Source organism: Diadema antillarum, unplaced genomic scaffold (genome assembly GCF_040938485.1).
Source record: "Diadema antillarum isolate AM-2024a unplaced genomic scaffold, OU_Dant_1.0 seq00001146_RagTag, whole genome shotgun sequence".
Taxonomy (NCBI): Eukaryota; Metazoa; Echinodermata; class Echinoidea; order Diadematoida; family Diadematidae; genus Diadema; species Diadema antillarum.
Window position 1 is genome coordinate 325,001 of NW_027271958.1, and position 23,598 is coordinate 348,598.

General features: G+C 38.3%; 1 protein-coding gene across 1 annotated transcript; it reads left to right on the plus strand.

The window, feature by feature from the left end:
* The first annotated feature begins 2,727 nt into the window (after positions 1 to 2,727).
* On the plus strand, positions 2,728 to 23,598 carry LOC139744190 (solute carrier family 15 member 4-like). Its single transcript, XM_071654641.1, has 8 exons — positions 2,728 to 3,082; positions 5,466 to 5,676; positions 16,682 to 16,851; positions 18,085 to 18,485; positions 20,109 to 20,283; positions 22,157 to 22,357; positions 22,812 to 22,943; positions 23,432 to 23,598. The coding sequence occupies exons 1-8, from the start codon at positions 2,728 to 2,730 to the stop codon at positions 23,596 to 23,598; spliced, it is 1,812 nt and encodes a 603-aa protein (XP_071510742.1).

Here is a 23,598-nt window from a genome sequence, read left to right on the forward strand (position 1 = left end):
AAAAAATGATACAACAAACTAGTCATCATGTTGTTCTTGAATATTCATCTTTCTTTCTTTCTTTCTTTCTTTCTTTCTTTTTTGATTGACAATTTCACCCAAAATTCCACCATAAGGTTCCAAATCGTTGAATTTCAGGTTCAAAATGGGAAATTTTCCTCGTGTGGTGGCGGGTGGGGGGGGGGGGGGGGGGGGCATCGGATCGCCTCCCACACACTTCCCCGCGCGTTCGCTGCGCTCCCTCGCTTGTCTTCCCACAAACTAAAAATATTGAACAAAGTCTAAATGAAAGTCATTTATTGCCCCCAGAAAATTATTCCTTCTTACCGCCATGATGAAGGTCAGTAGAAGACCTAGCATCATTTCTACTTCTAATCAAGATTGTCACTAATGCCATATTTGTGAAATCATTTGGAACAATTACAACGCAATAACTTTCGTATTTTATGTCTGGACCTGATGAAATATGTACAAGTATATTCTTTTGAAATTGTTCCATTTAGCAAAGTGGACATGAACCTGGAGTAACTTGATTTTGTTTGCACAAGTATTAGATACAATTTTCTATCGTTTATCGCTATGGTATTAAAAAGGGACATTCAAGGCAGGTCATAATATTGCTCTCCCGAAAGATATGAATTACGTCTCTATAATGTGTTCAATTCGAATCGGGATTATTGCATTCTTTGCTATTGATTTCAATAATGGAAGCAATATGAGGTCACATTACCTGTCCAAGTGGTTTTATCATGGTCATGAATACGACAGTCATGACCCAGTGTGGCTTTTGTTATAGCTTTCTATCTCATTATAGCTCGCATGATTTGTTTGTTTGTTTTTTATTGTTCCATATTCCACATTTCAACAAATACATAAAACATAAACATCACAATACAAAAGCCTGGATGAATTGTCAAGTACAGCTTATAAGACAATAAAACATGTGAAATATGAGGAATCTACATAGAAGCATTGCTTGTAGGGTGTAGATTCCTACACTTGATATACTTGATAACTGACACTTGATATACTTGATATACTTGATAACTGACAATCATTCATAACAAGCATCAAAACTAACGATAGTACTGATGGCAATGATTTAAATCCGTTTTTTCAACTTATTATTAGTAGTATAGAGTAGTAGTTATAGTATCATCATTGTAATTATTTTTATTATTATCATTATTATGATTATTATTATTATGATTATTATTATTATCATCATCATTATTATTGTCATTTTATCATTATCATCATTATTATCACTTTATCATCGTCATCATCATTATTTTCATTATTTAGCCCGAGGCCCGCTTTTGCCCCTACATTTTTTTTAGGTCCAGATAGATCACATAAAGTGGTTGAGAAGCGCGTATGTGGATGATTTAGCGTAATGATATTGATTATCACCATTATAATACTTATCAGTAATTATACGCCTATAAAGATACACGCATATACACACATTTTTTTTTTTTTTACAGGTAATCCCATTACTACTTGGTATGACTACAACTTGGCGGACACATGCTACTAGGATACATACATATTATAGTATACACGCCATGCATCTTTGTCCAACGTCATAATTTCATGTCCAACATCCCTCTCAATATCCCTTTAACACCACTGAGTTAACTGCATAAAGCTGGTAATTGCTTACTGCTAAATGCATGCACATCCATGACACATGAAAACAGACCCATTATTAAAATTTATGAATCTAAGCATATACACGTTTTTATGCACGTAATTGACAAACAGACTAATACATGGTAATATTAAAGCAATATAACGAATGACAAAATAAACGAATACGCACGTGCGTAGACACACACATGCATACATACATACACACATACATACATACGTATGATGTAATTGCACTTTCAGCCACAGCTACCCGAGTGCTGATTTCAAATGTATCCTTAAAAAATACGTACATCATAATTATGACAATATGGTCACAAAACCACTCTGATAATATGAAGTTTGCTTTCCTTCGTGGAGGTATACTCTATTCCTTTAGTTTTATGGAAATCATTTCTAACCTTTGACTTATATCTCTGTTACGTGGAGACAGAATGACGGATTCTTTGTATGTCACAAATAATATCACAAACAACCAGATCGTATAAATCGAGAGGCAGAGAAATGTCTCGAGTGTATGCTAACGAAAGAGGCAAAGCGCTTAAAAGATAAGATCGTAAATGTTATTATGTTTTGAGTGATTTTAATTCTTTTAGTGACGTTAGATTTGTCTATGTTCTTTACAAGGTGCTTATCATTCTTTCAACGAAACAAAGATGACTATACCGATGGCGTAGTAGACAGTTACCTAATTGTATAATTCTGTCATAAGCTTGCCTCTAAACTATACGTGGAGCGAAGCTATGCTGCCTGTCATATTCTGATGGTACCAGCAGATTCTGATAGACAAGCTTGTCGAATTGCCGAAGCAGATCTCAGGTATAAACACTGTTACTTAGTAAGGAAGACATCAAAGCAGTTCGTTCGAATTTGCTGGATGGATCCCATAAAGGATAATAAATCTTTTCATTTAGCATTGCGTCCAAACACAAAACATTAGAAGCTGAAAGTGAAGTTTGAGCTGCTCAGCGAATGACGTAGGGCATTGCCACTATAGGCTCCTTTCAGGAATTTGTTGGAGCAAACTATTGTTGTTTGCTTTGCCTCGTTTATGGTATTGTCATACATTTGAGAATGGCTACGTACGACTCTGTGCAGTCAACTACAGACGATACGTCTGCAGGACCATCGCTGACTCACGCCGGGGAGGCAAGTCCTGAGTGCAGAAAGCCGTCTTCCCGTGACATTGCTTTGTTCCTTTGCATCGCTGCTGCAGACTTCGTGGAGAAGATTATTTACTATGGAATCGTAGTGAACCTCGTCCTGTACTGTACCAACGACCTGGATTATTCGAGTGCCGATGCTGCTGTGTTCAGTCTCGTCTTCACAGGAACCAACTATGTCCTGACAAGTCTTGGCGGATGGATAGCTGATGGTTACCTGGGGATGTACAATGCAATTTATTTAGGACTTCTGATTTGTCTTGTCGGTAAATTTGCACTGCTTTCCTCTCAATTATTAGATAACAACGTCGATTATATCAATGATTGGTGTACGACAAATAATTTGTCATAAGTCATGCCCACCTTTGACTTTAACTCGATCTTATTGCATTTTGTCACGGCGTCTTGGCATCAGATTAGTTGCTCACGTGACCTGATTTCATTCATGTTCTTTAATGTTGCATTGAAATGCAGAGTAAATGACCATTTTCTATACATTTTGAGCATTTTATTGTTGTTTGCTGGAAAACCCTCTAACGAAAAAAAAAAGGAAAAAAAAGAAAGAAAGAGAAGTGTTTCCGAAACAGTTATCTGTCTATGTAAAGGGCTGGAAATGGGGTTCGATGAGGCCAACGAGGTCACCATTTTGATCTTTTACCACCACGTTTTGCCTCTGAGATTTCTCCGCGTACCCATGGTATTGCACTTTCTGTATGTATTGTCTACTAAACGACTTTGTCACGGACTGACAGAGGGACTTCTGTAATTGTGTCTCTTGTCACATATTCACTCGCTGCTTGGTCAAGATATTGGTATCATGATTATACTTAAAGAGTAGTGCCCCTTGTTTTCTATAACTTTGTTGATCAATTTGACTCCGCTTTCATGGGTGTTCAGGTAGTTCCGCCAAAGCAAGCCAATCCTTTGAACTCCCATTATACATCACCATTCAAGAGCTACAAGCGAAATGTAGATTTGCTCGCTTAACTGACACTGGCGCTGTTCCGTTTGGTCTGCGATCCCTTGTTAAAATGCTGGCTTAAGTATAGTTAGGTCCGTCTGCGGGTGTGCCAGTCTTCGAGTAGGATGATGCCCAATACACATTTGCAAATAGTGCAAAAACAGCTTTTGTCGTCTCATTATTTCATCAAATAATGTCTTAAGAATATTCCAAGATCTGAAATGCCTTGAAGTTTGAGATATTCAGGGACTTAATCAGTAGTTGGAGGAGCTGTTCGGACGATACGTCGTAAAGCGTCGTAGCGCCCTGCTAATATGAAATAACAGAAAAAGCGAATATCACTATATTAAATGCCGGATGTCAAACAAGAAAGTAACGAGATTTGAATGCTCGACATGTTTTCAAGAATCAGCTCTGTGTATTATTGGACTAAATGATATACTAGCCAGATGAGATGATATCCCATAACTCTCACTCTGCTGTGTACATGAAATAGCCACTGAGCTCCTCTTTACAGTCATTATTCTGATATGATAGTCATAATCTGGTCCTGATGATTTAATTCAAGAAAGAAGGAATTTAGTGACGAGTTGTTACAATGGAAGACTTATGAGTTGATATTACTATTACTTCGTATAATTTTCCCTGGCGATTGTTGCCAATAAATGATACATTTTGTATGTTATCATTTGGAACAATAATAAGCAACAACTTTCATACACTTATATTTATTGTTCCATATTCCACATTTTTGTACAAATTTTACATTCAATTTGATTTCGAAAAATAAGTTGAATACAACATCCAATTAGTGATGGTATTAAACATAAATATAATGTGAAATATGAGGAACCTACTAAAAAGGAAAAGCTTGTAAGATGTAGACTCCATAATTATAATAAGCGTTTGGTACAATGTTTCAATGACGAAAAATGACGAAACATACAAGAATACAATATGTCGAGAATGTAATAAGTTTAGGAATGCGCAAAATATCATAAAACGTTCATAATTAAGCTTAAGTTATACAATGCAAAATAAAGTGGCAATTCAATCAAACAAACAATAATGTAATCATCCGAGAGAGGCACCATTGTGAGAACGCAGAGATATTTATTATGTTTCATGTTATCAAGGTAAACTTAGAGGACTTGATTGCAACCGAACAGAATCTAACTTATTCCAGAATGCAGAGCTAGTAGAGGTTATTATCTTAAGGGCTAGAACTTAAGGGATAGTACTACGAACGGAGGAAAATTGATAAGATCTGCTGTGTCTTTTACGGTAAGTGTGGATATCACTGTTTTTAATAAAACCTTGAGGTAATACCGTTTCATTATGCTACGAAGTTCGGCAATATTCAACTTGTACATAAATATTCCAACATGTATGATGCAATTACTTCATATCAGGTTCTGATAACCTTTCTACAGACCTTTTCTTTGATATTGTTCCATTTAGCATATTCAAGATGAATAATTTTATGTGGTGAATCTTCATTCTTCTTTCAGGGTTGTATCGAGGCATATTTTAGATGTCTTGTGAAGTACTAAAGAATTTCGAGGATCTTGTCATGTCTACGTCAAAATCTGCCGTTACTTTAATCAAGTTCGCCCAGTACCTCCTTGGTTTATGTTACAATATAAAGTGCGATAATCACTATACTTGGTTTGATTTTTGTCTGGCAGGTACCGCTATGTTACCCCTCATTGCATACGATTGGTCGGCTGCCTACGGCCCAGCGTACGGCTTCTCTCTGCAGACCAAGAGAAACTTCTTCATCCTGACGCTTGCCATAGTCAACGTTGGGACATCACCCATCAAGGCGTGTACAGGACCATACGCTGGAGTCCAGATGGAGGAATTCGGAGTCAGAACCATACAAGCCATCTATCACTGGTAAGTGGAGTTATTGGTGAGAAGACAATTACGAACACTCTTATTTCTTGAGGACTAATAATTCTTATTTCTCAGCCAGAAAGGGTAACACAGAGGTGATACAATACAATACAATCGGATCATTCATATAGCGCCCTTACCCAGTCAATGACTGGTTTCACAGCACTTCACAACAAAAATCAGTCACAGATTAGCATTAAAAAGGAAAGTCTTAAGATTCTTCTCGTAGACATCAAGGGATGGAGAAAAGCGGACGATGATGATGATGATGATGATGCCGGTTGGTTGTCAGTCCGTCTTTCCGTCATCCGTCAGTCCCAGATCTTATTTTTTCTTAAATTCAAGAAGGATATAAAGTACCATGTATTTTCTCGGTGTCTGCATGGAGTCATGCTTTATGGAAGTTAAATGAAGTGATTGGGTTTTGGGTCCCAAAAGTGATTGTAATGGAATACGACTTCTTTAAAATCTTAAAGACTCCAAGGTGTCTTTTTTTTTGGTTAAACAAGGCTAGTTTTAGCAAGTTGCTTTCTCCACTTTTCATTCTGTACAAGGCATCTGAGCGAGTTTTAACAAGTTCCATCCTTCACTATCTTCCGTGTATGATAAAACACTATGTCTGTAACTAACGGAGAGTAAGAACTTAGCAAAGAGTCAATACATCACGAAAAATCAATTACAGTTAGAGTCTTGAGGAATAGACGACAAGTCTGCATTATCTATGAGGACAACAGCTACACAACAGAAAGAGGGACGGAGAAAATGTATAGACAGACATAGACAGGGATAAACAATTATACATAGTAAGAAATTGAAGAGTACATATTTTGGTGCAACTGATGAAGAAAATAAGATCTTCCACAAATAAAGACTGGTGAGTGTCATTTTCTTATTATTATCATTCTTTTCTTCATCACCATTATCTTCTTCTTCTCTCTATCTCTCTCTCTCTCTCTCTCTCTCTCTCGCTTCTCTCTATCAATCAGTGACATTATTGAGTTTAGCATTAGGTAACTCTTAATACAGTGGTAGAAATAATTGTATCAAAAATTGTTGAGGAATTCTGATGCATCCAAAGTGCCACAGAACTGAGCTATTATTGCTCCTTTGTAGTTTTAGAATCTTTGGCGGTACAGCAGTAAGCATCTTGGAAGTCTTGATAATTGAGGATGACCCACACAAGGGCAATCAGGAAAAACCTACTCATTGGCATTCCTTATTCATTCTGTGTTATTCCAGAAATACATCCAGCAATTATGAGCTCCCTGATGAGTTGTTTCATTTTGTGGTCAACAAACAATCTTGTGAGTGGGATGCCTGGTAGGGTGACCATGGCATTTCTTGCCATTGCGAGACTTTTCCTTGTTTGTCTTCATTCTCTCGAGGCAGCATCAAGTTTTTGAAGATCACCTTTAATCGTATCAATGCTTGCTTTTGTACAAAATGTTTAATAACTGGGATTTAATATAACTATTAACGAGGTTCCACGACACAAGATAATGTTTTGCCTGAGAGGCAAAAACAAACCACATACCCGCTTGGCTATCATGGGACGTGGGATGTAACGCTTACACGCTTGCCCGCATTTATGGGAAGTGGTATGGGACCCCTCCCCCCCCCCCCCCCCTCACGTAGTTTTTGCCCCTCAGGATGGCTTTATGACGTCATTGGAACCTCGTCCTTACAGTCTGAATTTATGGCGTCTGTTTTGAATTAAGAGATGGCTGTCGTTCTGCGTGACCTGAAAATGAATTCGGTCTTACTAGGACACTTTGGCAAATTCATCTAAGGCGCTTACCGCAGTATTACATGTTTTTCTGTGACCACCATCTTGAATTTTAAGATGGTGACCTATCTAATGATCCACAATAGGAAATAGCTGTACTGGAACGTTGGATTCCACAAGCATGTGCATTACTGAAAATTTGATGCTCCTACAATAATTGCAACATGAGATATGGGCAAAAACACTATGGCGGCCATTTTGAATTTCAAGATGGCAGCCTATAAATTGTCAAATCAAAACAATCCACAATATCAGAAAATGATATATCAGAGTATCTGACATCACAACCATGCATTTTGCACCAAATTTGAAGCTTCTACAATGCTCACTGTATGAGATATGGTTCAAAATATTGTTTGCTAGGGCGGCCATTTTGAAATTCAAGATGGCAGCCTGCAAACTGTATCAAAACAATTAACAATACCAGAAAAAGATATACCAGAGTGTCTGACATCACAACCATGCAATTTGCACCAAATTTGAAGCTTCTACAATGCTCACTTAATGAGATATGGATAAAAATACAGTTTGCTATGGCGGTCATTTTGAGGTTCAAAATGGCGGCTGAAGACGGGTCGGAAAAAATGGATCCAAAGTTTTTTGGATTCAACACCCCCAAATTGACAAAGATAGCCAAAAAAAAAAAAAAAAATCAATTTTGGCACAAAAATCTCACGGGATTACATAGTAGCCTCTACTAATACTGTAATCATAGTCTCATAACAAACCCACGGAAAAGTTTGTTCTTAAAGGTATTACTTGCCATTTGCAGATGAAACAGAAACCCAGCTTTACTGCTTCAAAATAGTTCTAAAATGTGAGTTAGGGAAAGAAACACACCAATGTTAAAATGTTAATCAGTATCGTTATGATAAATGTTAGGTATTGTTAGATGTACAAAATGTGAACATTAGTTGTAATATTGTTTCTAGAATAAACCCTCTAAAGTTACGGGTTATTGAGAAAAAATATTGATATCTCATTATATTTTATGCTTTATTGTAATTTTTGGCAGGATATTTGTGACACCACTGATCTACTCGTGTGCATCGAAATATGATAATTTTGAACATTTTTAAATCACTGCTCTCAATGGTTATAGTACCTTTAAAGGTCGGGTAAAATGGCGATAGATGGAAGAGCTAGAAATGACTCATGTTTTAGTATATCTGCACAAAAGTCAGGTCTGTGCGTACTGAATAGTATTGGATATGTGATAGCAGAAGCGAGAGTTACAGTATACCTGAGCTTGTGAATTTAGAGTACGGCTCGTAGAGGGAGCTGCGATTGTACAGCGGCACTGACAGCCACCAGTGCCGTATTTTGAGACAGCCACAAGTCACATGAGATATGCCGCAGTCTGATGATTGTCACATGTCTACTGAAATCCAGTGTTTTTTGGCAAGCGCAATGTTATGAATAATAAATCCATGTTCATTATCAACACTTGCTTTTGTTTTGTTTTTTTCATGAGTTGATGGCGTTATTGAACAAACTGTGAGAGACTGACGTTGTAGAGGCTGTGTAACGGACAACAAATTTCACATTTATCGTAATTCATGACTGTATAGATGTTGAGTGGATCTGGCAATACAGGAAAGGCACTTTGAACAGCATGTCACTGTGAAAGACTGGAGAGGAAGATATAAATCATAGAAATGAACGCTTACCAGCGGTGATTTTTTTTTTTACGATAATGGTAAAGAGTTTATGAAAAACCATACGCATGTGTGATAGTTGGTATAGGGTTAATGTTTTCTGCAAGTAAAAAATAATATTGACATAGGCCTACGATGATACAGTTGTGGTTTGAATTAATTATTTCACATGATCAGAACGCCGGTAGGGTTGTCACGTTGGGATATACGCATTGGTCCGGAATTCTTCACTTACAGTCTGTTGGTATCAGTAAGTTGGTATATGAAGTATATCACACTTACATCAATCCAACGACAGTTCAGAAACTGGGATTAATAATGTGTTTCTATAACCTTTTTTGAACTAGTTTATGTCCTGCACAATGCCATGAGAAAACAGCAAAGCAATTCTCTTCGGAATTACGATTCACGCATTTTTTTTTCACCTCAAACACAATATTATTTTTGGTATAATTCCCAGAGTCTAAGCTTCACGCTGAAACCTATTTTGTTTGCCATTTTTTCTTTCCTGTTTTCAGGTTACGAGTCGATTTCTGCTTCCCATGTTTACTGGTTTGTATAGTGTTTTGGAGCCTAATGACCACTGTCCCGGTGTACATCGGCAGAGGGCGTAATGTAATTTGACGTGCCGTGCAGTACACTGTAGGACCTACTGTGCGATGACGACAGAAAAGTAGTTACGGTTTGCAACTAGGACTTTCACCTTGTGGTATATTGTGCGTTGGTGGACGTCTTCAGAGGAGTCCCATCATAACAAGACTGAAACATTGAACAGGAATTCAGGACCTGAATATAAGAAAGACCCAAAGTCCATTTGAGAAAATTTGAAAATCATTAAGAAACAGCCAACATTATGATTATTTTGTATTTTTCAGTTATAGCAATGTTAATGTACATAAGTTGAAATGTAAACCAGTCATTCAAATGGTTATCTGCAATTGCATTCGGGGGTCCCGAATATAAAAGCCAGATTTGTATTTGGCCCGTTGTTGTATTCAAGCAATCGATTATTCTTCCCAGAGGAATCATGTTGTGACACCGTTGATCCAACATTACCATGAAAAAAGTGTCCACTCTCAGAGCGAGCGTATGTCCAGTCACTGATGTTAAAGGAATAGGGCCTACTTCCTTGGTCCTATGTGCAGTTTTATCCTTGTTGTGCTTATTACACTTCATCTAGAAGTCTCACTCACCAGAAACAGATTCTTTCATTAATGGACTAGAAAAATATTACATTGCCTTGAGAGATAGGCCAGAGACAATGGTACAGAGTTTGTTTGTTAAGTAGGAGAGAAAAGGCATCCAGAATTAGATCCGTTGGAAGAAGTTCACCGCTTTTTCCCCCTACGGAGTATTTATTATACAGAGGAAGATAAAAGGAGTTTCAACCCGCCATCAGCGCCATACATGACAGGATCATGGGAGCGCAATTCAATAGACATGATATAGACCTCACTTTGGGGATTTTAGAATCTAACTTGCAGACAAACATGCTTTTATACGATTTTTCAAACTATTCATTATGCTTCTGTAAGCTTAATCAACGGCAGTCCGGCATGGGCCGCGAGCCGGGGTCGCGCGCGGGAAGGCGAAAGGAAGGGGGGGGGGGGGGGGCGGTCCAGAGCGTAGCATCTCTATCTCCCATTCCCCAACCCCTCCCCAACCCCAACACACATACACACTATTGGCCCATTTCCGATGGTTCCGCCCCGAGATTGTTCGCATCGAGAAAGAAGGGGGTGGGGAAAAGTGTGGAGGAAACATTGGCCTCGATCCAACGACTTGCTAACCCTCATACACCCCACCTCCCCCCCCCCCCACACACACACATAAATACTAAAAATCGTGCACCCCAAGATCAGATGGCGGATGATCTTAAAAAAAAAACCAACAACAACAAAAACAATAGTATATATCCGTTGAACCTCTCTCGAGTAATACTTTTTTATTACTAACTTTATTTTGGCTCAACATAGCAATTATACCGACTTACACAAAAGGTCAAGTTTTAATGGTACCAGCAGTTATCGTCTCATCTCCAGTAATGCCAAAGCAGAGTGACTTAAAGGCACGTTGAGCGTTGAGGATTCTGAAATGATCATCATGCCATAGCATGTTGCGCGCGCGATTGCTGGATGGATTCTATACCAAAGTAATCAAGGACAGGATTTAAGTGTATTGCATTACGTTCTATTGACAGAACAACCACAAACTAAAAGTCAGCCTCCGAAGTAAGAGTTGAGTGGAAATTTATCGGGATTTTTCGCTTTTGTCTGATCAGGTAGCGAACCATTGCTTTTAGTTTCGCCCTTTTGTGGAATAACATCCTCCTGCATTTTGAGGATGGCTATGTACGACTCTGTACAGTCAACTGCAGACGATACGTCTTCAGGACCGTCGCTGACTCTAGCCAAGGAGATGAGTGCGTCCAGAAAGCCGTCCTCCCGCGATTTTGCTTTGTTCTTTTGCATCGCTGCTGTAAACTTTGTGGAGAAAATCATTTACTACGGCATCGTGGTGAACCTCGTCCTGTACTGTACCAACGACCTGGCTTACTCGAGTGCCTCTGCCGCTGTGTTCAGTCTCGTCTTCACTGGAACCAACTATGTTCTGACGATTCTTGGTGGATGGATAGCTGATGGTTGCCTGGGGATGTACAATGCAATTTATTTGGGACTTCTGATTTGTCTTATAGGTGACGTAAAAAAACTGCCTTCAGTAACGTTCTTAGAAAAGAAATAGCGATGGTTTTTGTCAGTTTATAAACATTGACCTACCTTTGACTTTTTAAGATTATTCTGATTTTATTTCATCCTTTCCTTGAAGAACGCCGCGCCGTATATAGCCATAATTTGTTGTGGAAATTATCAAAGGTTTTACTGGTTTGCGAGTAATTCTTTGACTTCAGTATCTAATGTCATACATTTAGATTCTCCAGAAATGACAATCATGATAAACCAGTGACTATGCTTGAGCTTAATCTGCTATTATTAATCCGTCAAATCAGTGCCATGAGATCCGATTTCCCTAGAATGATTGCCATTCGCATTGTGACATAAAATGGCATGCCGGATATTGTTTGGTGGTAATTATGAACCATTACAGGACGAAGATATACCAGGCCTATACATTGGCGTCGTATCAAGTCCAGTGTCCGAATACTAAAGTATAGATCACCAAATTACAACGAAAAGATGAAGACATGTCAAAATCCTTTGTCAGTTTGTACACCTGGGATGGCCAACTGTAGTACTGTGTTCATAGTAGTCTTTTCAAAACAAAAGCCTAAACCATGAAGTTTATTGTTTTCTTCCAAAGCTATAGTTCTTCAAACAGCCCTTAGTTTTTACTCATTCGCAAAACATGCAAGTAAACATGTTGCATTCAGCGATGCAAAATTAGTATATTTTGCTTCTTCTTTTTTTTCAATGAAATCGTTTCCCCTTAAAATAACGTTCACATCCCATTTCTTTTCTCATTGCAATATCTGTCTGTATTTTTTACCTCGATCCAAGCTGATGTATAAGCAGGAAAGTCGGAGTATCTTTGTCTAACCGCCACGGTGTGATGTTATTGTGAAGGTGTCAGCAAGTGATGACACAAAACAGGAGATGTTGTTAGGCAAAAAGATCTTGGTTCGATTTTGTCCGACAGGTACCACTATGTTACCCCTCATCGCATACGATTGGTCGGCTGCATACGGTCCAGCGTACGGCTTCTCTCTGCAGACCAAGAGAAATTTCTTCATCCTGACGCTTGCCATAGTCAATGTGGGGACATCACCCATCAAGGCGTGTACGGGACCATACGCTGGAATCCAGATGGAACAATTCGGAATCCGAACCATACAAGCCATCTATCACTGGTAAAAAGAAGAGCAGAGAAAAAGAAATCATGTTAAATACACGCTTATCCCCCCCCCCCCCTTTATAGGCGTTTGTGTAAAAAGTAATGTTCAGGTCTTTTGTAGACTTTCAGCTCTTTTGTAGACTTTCAGCTGTGGTTCCCTCCTATAGCGTTCATCAAACAGCGTAAAAAAAATTCGCAAAAAATGCAGATAAAAATGTCGCAAGACGACATTTAGTAGCTTATTTCGCTAAATCGACTTCCCGAAAAGTGCATGTCGACATGGCGACTTAGCTTATCTCGCCATGTCGACTGCCAAAAAAGATATGTCGACAGCTTTTCAGGAAGTCAACTTGGTGATCGCCATGTCGACGATCCCTTTTATGAAATCGAATTGGCGAGATTATCTGATGTGTCGCCATGTTGACTTATCAAAGTTGAGAAGTCGACATGGTGAGTTAACATCTTGACCTGTCGACATGATAAGAATATTAAGTCGACTTAAAAAAAAAAAGTAACTGGCTATGTCATCGAGTAAAATTGCACTTAGAAGCTTAAACCGTAGTTTTCGTAGTTTTACATGTCTACAAGTAGGAGTGATAAACGCAAGTCAGGGCCGTGACGGTACAATGAAAGGGTACAATGAAAGGGTTTCATTGGCTATAGCTTGCATACAAATCTTCTCTTGATCTGAATTTTATTGACTCACAGTACGAAATTTATTCTAACGGTTAAATCAATCCTGATTTGAAATGTTTCATGATAACTTTATAAAAAGGATGTGATTGTCGTTTCTTGGTCATTGTTGAATTATCATTGATGATGATGGTTACAGACTAATGATATAGTCATGACAAATGGCACCCTTATTATATCTCATAATGTGGTTGTAACTCATTCACATGAAAACATTTGAAACTGAAGAATTCTCTCATTCTTCTAGATTCAATCAGAATAATCGTTCTTTGCTTTCATCTATAACAATTTGCTGTTCTCTTTAATACCTCACACGGTATATATCGACTCGATTAAGAACGTATACGCACTACTACCAGTAACACCGGTCTATACAAGTATAAGCACAGGACAACAACGAAGGTTCTCCTCTTCCGAGGTTTAATAACGTGCAGGTGTGAATTAAGGGTGATTCTTATGTCCCTTACTTTAAGAAATATCAGTAGCGATGGTGACTGTGAAGAAACGAAAGCAGTGCATACTAGTAAGTTGTTTAGTGTGATTTGTATGGAAAATCGGATACGCCTACTGGAATACAAGCTGCAACATCTGTGCAGAGTTTTACGCCATGGTGTATAATGTACGTGCAATTAAGGGTTGTAGTGGGTGCAGGGGAGCTGATGAAAAGGGATATTCATTTAATCCTAGCGAAACTGAATAGTGCCGAGGAGTATACATGTAGTATGGCAGAGAGCTGGGGGGGGGGGGATGAAGAGAAGAGTTGTATGAATTCCTCGACATTTTGAGTGGTATATGCCCGCCCGCGCCTTTATGAGATCAAACAGCAATAACGTTTGGAGGAAATTATGATGTATGGACATGAGAAAAGTGGTTGCGACTTTTGGCTAAGTCGCAAAGCCTGCGCTCTTAAATTTCGTGATTAAATTCTATAAAAGGCCGGGGGGAGGGGGGTAATAAGCTGAGTAAGTTGGTGGTTGACCTGAGTGAGGTCTTTAGTTGACATGCTGTCAATATGTATAGTCACTGATCTCTATGTAGATATCAGTGTGTGTAGTCCTCTGCCCGTATTATGGAGCCATGTTGTTTTCGAGAATTCATCTAGATGGTTTCCTGAACTCTTCTTATGCGTCAATGTTCGATGGTTGTTATGGGGCTGCTGTGTCTTTCAACTTGACTCTATATCCTCCTTTAGTTGTTCCAGGGAGGTGTACCTTCTTTATTGTTTTCACATCTTTTTTCTTGCCTCATATTCTCAACTTCTCAACATAATTATTTTATTTCATTTCTACCTCGTTTCAACTTAACCGACAGAGGCCGCGGAACGGCGTTGCAGCTCAGCACCCCCCCCCCCACACACACACACTGCACACACACACCATGGGTCTTAAGATAAAACAAACGAAAAGATATAATCAGTGAAAAACTCTGAGCAACAAAATAATGATAATACAAGAGCAAAAGTGTGGAACTTCAAAAGGCACATGCAGCTTGCATTATGCGTAGGCCCTGGAAAATTGGACGCGTGACAAAGCATATGCATAAAATGATTTAGATGGGTTTTTTTTAAGTAAAGCCCTGCTTAAAGGGAGAAAGGAAGGAAAAGTAAATGATAAAGGAAGAATAATAGACTATAAAGGTGAAAGTGACAAGGCAACTACGCAAACATATAGTAAAGTATTGAGTATAGAGCGTGCAGACACATAGTATGAGAGATAAGACACGGAAGCTGATAGATGAAGGTACCAATAACTGTCTCGAAATGTGATAAAAGCCTGATGCTTGAAAAGGGCATGGTAGAGAGAGGAAGAGAGCGTGGAAAGGTGCTACCTCGATTTTGCTATTAGATAATAATCCGATATTAAATTGTTTTATGATATAACGAGTCGGAATAAGTTCATTAAGTTGAGAACAGGTAAACGCTCTTTTTTTCAGTCATTATTATGCTGGTACAGTAGTTTCCTGTACTTGGTTGTTTGTATGCTGGTATCAGTGCTTCCTCGCAAATTGGATATGCCCGCACACTGACGGTCTGTAAGACAAAGAACGCTATGTGTATTGTGAAGATACTTTGCTTTCGTGCAGATCTAAGTCGCTATCACTATCTCACTTATTCATTGTAACACTTTGGAAAAACAAATAAACAAACAGTCGTTTCCCATTATAGCCCATCAGCTAATTGACGAATATACCGTAAATAAAAGGAGAAGCAGAATTCGTATTGTAAACACAGTGAATCGTTGCTCATTCATTTTGCCACTCTAATCCTCTCATTCGCCGCTGTGACGTATTTAGTGAGACTTGTCCCTGTTTGAAAAGCCAGTGGAAGACATTTTAAATGACATCATGTCAGTCAATAGACTGCGTGCTTGACATGATATATGCCATCACCATAGTGAATTTTACCGTAGTTAACAGAAAGATGACTGTAAAGTTGACAACAGACGATGTACCCTCTCACTACAACAGGCCTAGTGAAGGATACAATGTCGTCTTTCTCCGGAAGGCAAGCGGAAAACTCTCCTTTTCAACTCTTTGCACGAATACGATAACCTTCACTATAGGTCTTACTATAACTTACAAAACTTTCATGAAGAAAGTTTGCGAAAAGACACAAATATATCATAGTTATTCTAAACCACTACTAATTAATACGGTGTTTACAAACTACCAGCCTGTGAATTATTCGGACATGATTATATTATAGACATTAGACCAATATGGACATGTGCGTCTCATGTCTAGTCGTGTGTTTCGATTTGCCTAGTTTGGGCACAAAGAATACTTTTTTAAAAATCATGTTTTCGGTTGATGATTTACCACCTACTATCATTCCACCTCATAATGTCATCACTGAAAAAAAAAGTACATCCTATTTCCTTTCTAATCAAAGTGATGCCCAACTCTGTCAATCAAATATTTTTCAGCAGTATAGCTGCGAGGCAGTTATATTATCATGTCCAGAGACATGATTTGATTTTACCTTGATGGCGTTTGTTATTCTGTTTCTGCTTTGATTCAGGATCTATCTGATTGCCGAGTTGGCTCCTCTCTTCAGCTATTCTCTCTTGTCATACATCGAACAGGATTTGTCCTTCACGCTCGGCTTTCTCGTCATGCTCGTCTTCAACGTCGTCGTCATTTTTGTGTTCTGCGCAGGACGAGATTTGTACAAAAACAGACCTACCTCAGGTAATAAATAACATGCGTTACACACATGGAACATTTTCCAAGATGAAATAACCGAAAGTTGTGTCAAAGCTTTACGATATGAGAAGCTACTTTGGCGATTGACACTGACTATTCATGAGTAGTTTGTCATTTCTGGATTCATGATAATTATGGTAACAATAACAACTACAAAAATAATAATAATGATGATGATGTTAATGATGATAATGATAATAAATAGTATTATTGTTATAATTACTTTTATTATTGTGATCATCGTCGTAACTTTTTTATAATAAGAATGAAAAATAATAATGATAGGCCTAGTAATAATAATGATAATAATAATTATTATTATTATTATTATTATCATCATTATTATTATAGTATAATGATAATAATCACAATGATAATGATAATGACAACAGAAATAAGGTAAAGGAGAAAAGAGCAATAACAATGTCTTCCATGTCATCATGCATTTATCCATGCGAACTAGCAACAAACGGAGAAAAATTTGAATTTCCTGTTCAATAAATTTGTCGGAAGAATCAGTCGTTTCGATTGAAGGTTTCATTGCAGAGTCAAGGTCAAAGTTCAGTCTAAGATCAAATTTATTTTCATTTCCATCAAATGAACATAAAAACTTATTTTAAAAATGTATAAGCGGAACATGACAATGCAAAAACGTAAATTCATTAACAAAATACAAAGGGTTTTATTATTCGCTACACCACGACCGTAGTGATAGAGGAAATATACATTAGGGTTCTTATCATTTGTTAATTACCGACAGGGAATGTGAAGTTTTTGTGTGTTTATATTTATATTATACTTGCTTGGTGTATTTGTCCTATGTATGTGCTCAGGCTGTGTAGTTCGAACTGTCATGGTGATGGTAATAGTGATTGAGAAGATACCACAGGCCTTGTGATGATAATAGCAGCACGGCCATCATCATAATAGTCTCCATTGTCATATCGGGATCATTATCATTATCAAGGCAAACGAATTAAGCAAACCAAATCAGGCGAATTTTACACCTGCTCTGTCGGACGCTATTACCATAAATACTATCTCACAACCCTTTGTGATAATTCTGAAGTTACGTGCCATTTCTTTTCTTTTTCTCGTTTTGAGGAGAGGAGAACTTATACTGGCCTGTTTGCACGTTTGTTAATGTATAGCTTGCGTGCCTTGTTAAGTCTCGGACTGTATATGTCTTAGTACTTGCTTGTTTCTTTGTGTCTATAGGAAATAAAACTCTTCGCAGGATATGCCAAATGCTATGGAAGGCAGCAACATACTGTGATTCTGAGTGCTCTCTCTGTTGCTGCTGTGGATCTTCCCAACCGCAACCTCCCCATCAGGGAAGCCGAGTGGCAGCCTCTGAATCGAGTGCGCTGCTGTCGACAGAGGACGGAAAGCCCGAGCACATCGCATTGGTCGAGACAGGAGCTGGACATGCTGGAGAGTCTGGAATCAAGCCTAGTGACGTGGAACCGGGGAATCCCCAGAAGGTCAGTTGTCTAGACCGGCTGAAGGTGGAGCATGGTGGGACATACTCAAGGCAGGAGGTGGAAGAATTGGAGTGGTTTCTTAACACCCTCCTCGTCTTGAGTGTTGTTATACTTTATAACACCATACGCTTCCAGGTGAGTACATGTGTTTTGGCATTGTTACTTTGTAAAGCCTTCATGATCCCAATCAACAGCTAAAACACATACTTTTTGCTACATACCAGAAAAAAAAAGATATATATAAATAACCCCGCCTTCAGAAATATCTACAAAAAAGTCATATATGCATAATTACATTTAGCCTAAACTGTCTGTACCTAAAGAATGTTCAAGTACATAGCCTGAGTCGGCCAAATTGGTATATTTCCAAACATGAATTGCGTCTTGTGTAAATGAGCCCGTGGACCCCCACAATAATTATTTAAATAATAACAGTACAGTTACAAAATACAGTACAAATGATATAAAAGTATTGCGATGAATGACAAAACAATGATTCAATAGATGCGTTTTGAGCCTAATCTTGAAGGTCTAAGCCATCAACCCCCCCCCCAAAAAAAGGGGGGATCCGCGGTCGAGGCATATTCAATGGCATTTCTCATTTAAGTTCGTTCGTTCGTTCGTATTTTACCTTCCTTCTCATATCGAATCAAATAAGAAATGAATAACATTAATGTGACAAATTCAAACCAAACATAACCAAATGCCAAAGGAGCAATACAAAGCAAAAGTGCAGGTTATACTAAATGCATAGCAAAAATCTTTGTAAAACATTGATAGCTACATACGATACAAATAAGGCAGTACATTTAGGAGACCGTCAGCATAGGCATAGCTTGACTTGGCTGATGGTCTCATTGGGAAATATAACTTAGGTTTGCCTCTCACAGAAAGTACAGATTTTTTTTTTGTTCTACATTACAATAGTATGCTTTATAGGGAAAAAGAAGATGTGAGTGAGTCCACCTGTGCGAATGCAATAGGTGAGTTGAATGTTTGTGTTGGGGCCATTTATGATTAATAATTATTCTTCAGTATATCAATACAATGATACTAATAATTTCAAACCGAAACATAAACAAAATCACATTAATTATTATACCTTATTTTACTAAATATATTGAGTTATAATTGCTTTAAACAAGCTTTAAAAGAAAACAGAGATGTTCGTGTCTTCAGGGAGTCGGGTAAAGCATTCCATGTGTCAGGTCTGTGATGCCTCACTGACCTGTGAGCTATAAGAGATTTTGGATTATGAAGATGAAAATATGTTGAGTGTCTTGTAGGGTAGGAATGAATGTTAGCATTGCAATCGAAAAAGTTTTGAAAGGACTGTTGTAACAAATTTTGCGTGTACTTATACATGAATACAGAAGTTTGAAACTTATGTATATCATCAAATTTTAACACATTTAGCTGCTTAGATAACAGGGTCGTATGCGCTGAGTACGTAGGGTGTGAACATATTCTGATCGCCTTCTTTTGCAATAAAAACAATGAATTTACCTGCATCTTATTACAGTATTGCCCCAAACATTACAATAAGCCATATGAGGGAAAATGAATGCATGAAAGTTGAAATCATGCAATCCGACATGTCACAATTGTCTTCTGTGTATGTGCTAAGTTATTCTTATACTATCATATCTGTATTTGTGCTTGACTTGATTTCTGAGCCGCATTTGATTTGATTCAATGGATGATATCGTATATTCTTTCCCATTCACTCCTGCTCGACGTCGCTGACCTTTGTCGTAGTATTCGACCACGTATCTGCTGCAAGCCGAACGTCTCAATCTGGACGGTATTCCCGTTGCGCTCCTCGCCTTGTTCGTTCCCCTGTTCGTGATCATCACCGTGCCGTTAGTCGACCGCGTCGTCTATCCACTCCTTGAGAGATCAGGTGTAAGAGTGTCGATGATCCGGCGGATGGGTGAGTCGAAAGAGTATATCAACGTCAACTGAAAATCATACGGTAGACACACCATGCTGTAGGCTAGTAGGCTCGCTATTTGAATGACTTCCTCTGCAACGCTAGTATATACTGTCTTATATTTAAAAAAGAAAAAAGAAAAAGAATCTCCTTGACAGAATAATGCCTGTTTTATGTGGGTGCTGTTCGTTATGCCGAAGGTTCGTTATTCCGAAGGCTCATTATTCCGAAGGTTCGTTAATCCGAAACACACAAATTCCCTACACCTAAAGGTTCGTTAATCCGAAAATGAAAAAGGATTCGTTATTCCGAAGGTTCGTTATTCCGAAGGTTCGTTCATCTGAAAATGAAATAGGGTTCGTTATTCCGAAGGTTCGTTCCATCGAAAATGAAATAGGGTTCGTTATTCCGAAGATTCGTTGATCCGAAATGATATAGGGTCCGTAACGAACCGTCGGAATAACGAGCTTTGTTTCATTTTCGGATTAACGAATCTTAGGAATAACGAACCTTACTTCATTTTCGGATTAATGAACCTTCGGAATAACAAACCACTTCACATTTTCGGATTAACGAACCATCGGAATAACGAATCTTCGGAATAACGAACCTTCGGAATAACGAAACTTCGGAATAACGAGCTGTAACCGTTTTGTGTACCTCCATAGATTTCGGGATCAAATGAGAAATATCAGAATAAGAAACTGACTTCCTTTGCCATTATACTATATTGACCAACCAGAAAATTGCCATGTCTTATTACATTGATCTACATCAGGAAGTAGATATCAAAACAGATATAATATACCATCATTCATTGCAAGAGAGTAACATCGAAGAACAAAATGATGTACCTCACATTGACCGTCTAATGCCGACTTTCAATAAAAGATTCACGTTCACAGTATTCTTGAATGATAATTCCTGTGTGTTTCACGATGTAATTCGAATGCGATACAAAAGATCTTTGCTGGTATATAGGTCATATTGACGACACACAAGCAGTTTATCGGTCCGAGCACCCTTGAAATAGATTATATAGTCGACCTGGTCGATAAAGGAGTGTTTATGTCTTCCGTTAAAGTTGTGTGCTAGAAGAGAAATGTAATGAAACTCTATCCTAATTGTTTTGGAAACTTGACGAGACGCGAAGTTGTTCATTGTTAATCATCTTCTGGTATGTCGATAAGCCGACATACACTGTAACGTGTCCTTGTCAGAAAAAAAGAATCAGACAAAATATTTCAGACAATGACTGACCGTTTTTTTATCATACCATGTATCTATCTACATTTTCAATTGAGAGTATAAGCTGTGCTCCACATGAAACTTTCGTCGATTCAGATAGGCTTGGAAAGTTCCATTTAAACTTGACAGTAACTATCATTTATCTTGCGTAATCTGTTAACGAGCAAATGATGAATTACACTATGTGTTTGTTTATTTGTTTGTTTGTTTGTTCGTTTTCATCTGAGAAGATGGCTGGATAGCCCATATTCAGCTATGCTAAGCTGGTCTTCCCGATGGGGTCCAGTTGAATGTGAGGTGGGACCACTTCATCGGGTTAAACACCCTGCTCTTTGCGATGAATGAATGAAGCGGGATCTTTTTTCGTGCATGAGATGTGACTCTCTCATACAATGTGAGCTCCATTTTATGTCCTATAGAGGGACAGAGTGTTTTGCATCTTGCTAGAGGGGACGGTATATATTTACACACAACATTCCTCAGTCCAGACTAGGGTTCGAACCCGGGTCCTTAGAATCGTGAGGCAGACGCGCTACCGACTGAGTCAACTCACCGTCCTTGTGTGTATATCTCATTTTGTAATTTCATTACAATAAGTAACTTCCATTCTCCGTTTCTCTCCCAGCTTGTGGACTGGTGTGCGCCTTTCTTTCGCTCCTGTCGGCCCTCATCGTGGAGATTGTCAGGAAGCAAATTCTGTCTAACGGCGGAAGTTTCGACCAGGTCATCTCTGGCACGGTCTTTCGTGCATCCACACTGTCAATATATGCTCAGATTCCTCAGTACATGTTTATCGGGATTGGAGACGTCTTCATTCTCATCACTGGTAAATTGCTTGTATTCAGTTCAATTCAATTCAATTCAGAACACAGTTGTAAATTTATTTATTTCATTATGATATCTTTAATATCAAAACATAAAGGGTCCAGTTCGAACACCCTCTATCCTTTTTTGTTTTCTAAGAAATTAGTTACCTTCATTCCCGGGCTTCATTACGAGTTAGACAATGTTGGTTTAGAGTTACACAGTTAACATTGGCTAAGAGAGAATGTTCAACATTCATACTAGTGTGCACTCCCTATGAGAATGCAAAGACAGCGGAATTCTGCGTCACGTTATGTAAACCAAGTAAACCAAGTAAAAAATCAAGTTTATAAAGAATTGATTGTCATTCACGGTGGTGAGCTCAATCTTGTTGGGATTTGCTCTTTAGCATGTTTTGGGGTTTTTAATTGTTTTCTCTTTGTTTTTTGTTGTTTTGTTTTTTTGTTAATCAACAGGTCTAGAATTTGCTTTCTCGCAGTCACCTAAATCGCTTCAGGCTTTTATAACGGGTATCTACCTCTTCTACAATGGAATTGGGAGTTACGTCGGTTCTCTGCTCATTACCATTGCAAACGCAGTATCGGCAGGTGAGTCAACCCAAGGAGGTATTGCATTATACCTTTTTGGTCGGTCAACCCATCACCACACTGCAATAAAGATCGAGTTAAACTCGCTCTCTAGGACAATCTTTTTCATCTCTTCAGCTTTTCCTCAATTTTCCCAGTATAAACTACTTACCATAGAGAGGAGGACATTATAAAATGACACCATCATTGAATGTAACTATTGTATATTTAATAAATATCATTCTTAAAGTCGGGTCTTTCTGCTTCATTGCCATCTCAAAGCATATCGTAAAATGTTGTGAGCGTGTTATGTTATGTTTTGTTTTATTTTGATTTCTTATTCCTAGACATATCACGCGACATGTCGCATACAACATTTTGGGGAAAAAAAACTTACTTCGCATACCTTAAATTTAATTTTGTAATCTCATATATTTTCTGTTCCTTTCTCATCAGTTATGGAATCTTTGCTCACCACTGCGATATGTCATTGTCCGTATTTTCCTCAGGAAATGAGTGGATTCCGAATGATATCAACAAAGGACATCTGGAATACTACTTCGGTCTTCTCATAGTGGTCAACTTCTTCAACATGGCGTACCTCTATTGCATCACAAGAAACTATAAATACGTCACTCAGTATGAAACCAACAATGAAAATGAAGATCAATGCTGA